Below are 2,190 nucleotides of genomic sequence, written 5' to 3' on the forward strand. Positions count from 1 at the left end.
GAGTGACTTCAGGGTTGAAACATTGCAAAAATTTTTTCATTTTTGTTTCGTTACTTGTTGATCTTACACCTATCAGATTCCCCTACTTGTGTGTATACCAGAATCAATCAGGGCAAGAGGCAAAATCGATAAAATTGATTGAATCTCGGCACATGGCATTAACTTTAAATTTCCCCCATTAATATTACTTTTTTCAATATTCTCGAAAACATTAGCGAGAAAATTTTCGAACAAAATCTGTCACCAGATCCCAATCTATTATAGGAAGAAAAAATTTTACTATATTAGAAGAAATGTTTATACTTTTATTGTTAAAGTTAATTACAAAATATATCAATTATGTATTTTATTTTTTATCCCCAAATTTGGGAATGTATTGATCATTACATTCTTTAACCATAAAATCATCAAACTTATCGCTAATACATTTTTTCACTGTCAAATCTACGTTTTGAACAAAATCGGCAGCTTCAATACCATTCAAAATCATGTCAACGGCAATCATGGTACCATTTAATGCCAATTCACCTGTTGCTAAAATGAAACATCCATTCTTATTGAAAAATTCAATGGTTGCTTTTGCAAGCTCGGCAATCTTTGAAATAACTTTTTTCCCCGCGTCAATAACACGTCCAGCATTCGTTTGTCTTGTTGGCTTCAATCTCTTGGGTTTTTGTGTGGTTGTTGCTACAAGGGATTCATTTAGTTTTTTTTGTATATATTCATCTTTTTTCAATTGACATTCCTTGAATTTAGCCTTGGTGCGTGAGAATAAATCACGAGTATCAGCTAACCCTTGTAAGGTTTTGTTTGCAATTTGGATACCCCTTGCGTTTTGGTCTTTTGCACATTTAATTAAATCAGCTCGTACTGAGGTTGGTAAATGTTTGGTTTTGTTGCAAAGTGCTAAGCTTCCATTTTCTTTTTCGTCGATTAATTGTTGAGCACGCCATAAAAGTGCACTTTCAACAGCATTTGGGATGTTGTTGCGAATTGTTTCAACAATGGTTGCTTGATTTTCTGCAGCAACTGAGGCAGCGCTGATAGCGGCTTTTTCTTCTTCTTCCTTGGTTGCTATAACACTTGATAATTCACCATCTTTGATTAATAATTCAGCGTCTTTATCTTTTGGTTTGGGTACATCATCTGCTGCATAGAGTCCATTAACTTTTTGTCTGATTGGAATAAAAAGAAGTGGTGCTTCTTTTGGTGGAACTTCAACTACTTCAGCTGCTTGCCCCTGAAATTATAATTAATGTAAAATATGACATTTTCATTCAAGAAAAACACCAAAGTTTTACAATTCAAGAATCATTTTTGTATCCCCTAGTTTTTTATATTCTAGTTTGAGAAAAAAAAGTTACAAATGAAAATTGATTTTTCATGTATTTGGAAAAAAAACTAACAAAAATCAATGACCGAATTTTTCAATCCTAAATGGCCATCTTGGCTCAAAAAATATTTGCTTGAACAAACAATATTTTAAAAGGAAATAAGAATTTAAAAAAAAAAAAAAATGTCATTGGAGCTAGAAGAAATTTTTACTTATGGCAAGGAAAACGTCTTTATTGTCAATTTGCAAATTTTCATTTACATTTTAATATTCTTGAGCCAAGAAAACCATTTTTTCTTTGCATAGCAATCATATTGGAATTGTATTATTTATTGTCTGACGTAAATAAAAGTATACGTAGTAATTTTTTAAAAATTTAGTAAAGTTGTCTTTAATTTAAAAAGAAAATCAAAATTTGAAATAATACTTACGTAAAAACATGCTAATGAAAGGATGAGTGCACAAAAGAATTGCGACCTCATGATGACACAAATTATTTAATAACTACAAGTAATCATCTAAAAGAAATTATATAGATCGAGTTGAATTTATAACTTTTTCAAGGATATTTCATTCTTGATAAACTTTTTTTAAATTTTTATCATTAGTTTAAGCATTAACCTTGAATTTAGTCAATTTGTTATTAATACATACACTGGGTTAGTCAAATTTTGTAGTACTTTAATATTTCGATAAACAGACTCAAAAATGAAAAGACACAAAATTTATGATTGTCAAAAACTGAAAAACATTTTTGGGATAAAAACAAGGTTATTTTCACTTAAACAATAAAAAATTCAGACGATTTGATAGTTGTTCGAGTAGTTTATGAAATATCGACTAAAATCGTTTACGAA

At 29.8% G+C, this 2,190-nt stretch overlaps 1 protein-coding gene across 1 annotated transcript; it reads right to left on the bottom strand.

Annotated features, from left to right (window-relative positions):
* Positions 1 to 331: 331 nt before the first annotated feature.
* Positions 332 to 1,860, bottom strand: LOC123296814. Its single transcript, XM_044878478.1, has 2 exons — positions 1,765 to 1,860; positions 332 to 1,240 (listed from the first exon to the last, which is right to left on the bottom strand). Exons 1-2 carry the CDS (start codon positions 1,813 to 1,815, stop codon positions 347 to 349), a joined length of 945 nt encoding a protein of 314 aa, XP_044734413.1. The 5' UTR covers positions 1,816 to 1,860; the 3' UTR covers positions 332 to 346.
* Between the last annotated feature and the right edge of the window lie 330 nt (positions 1,861 to 2,190).

The sequence above is a fragment of the Chrysoperla carnea genome, chromosome 3, assembly GCF_905475395.1.
Source record: "Chrysoperla carnea chromosome 3, inChrCarn1.1, whole genome shotgun sequence".
NCBI lineage: Eukaryota > Metazoa > Arthropoda > Insecta > Neuroptera > Chrysopidae > Chrysoperla > Chrysoperla carnea.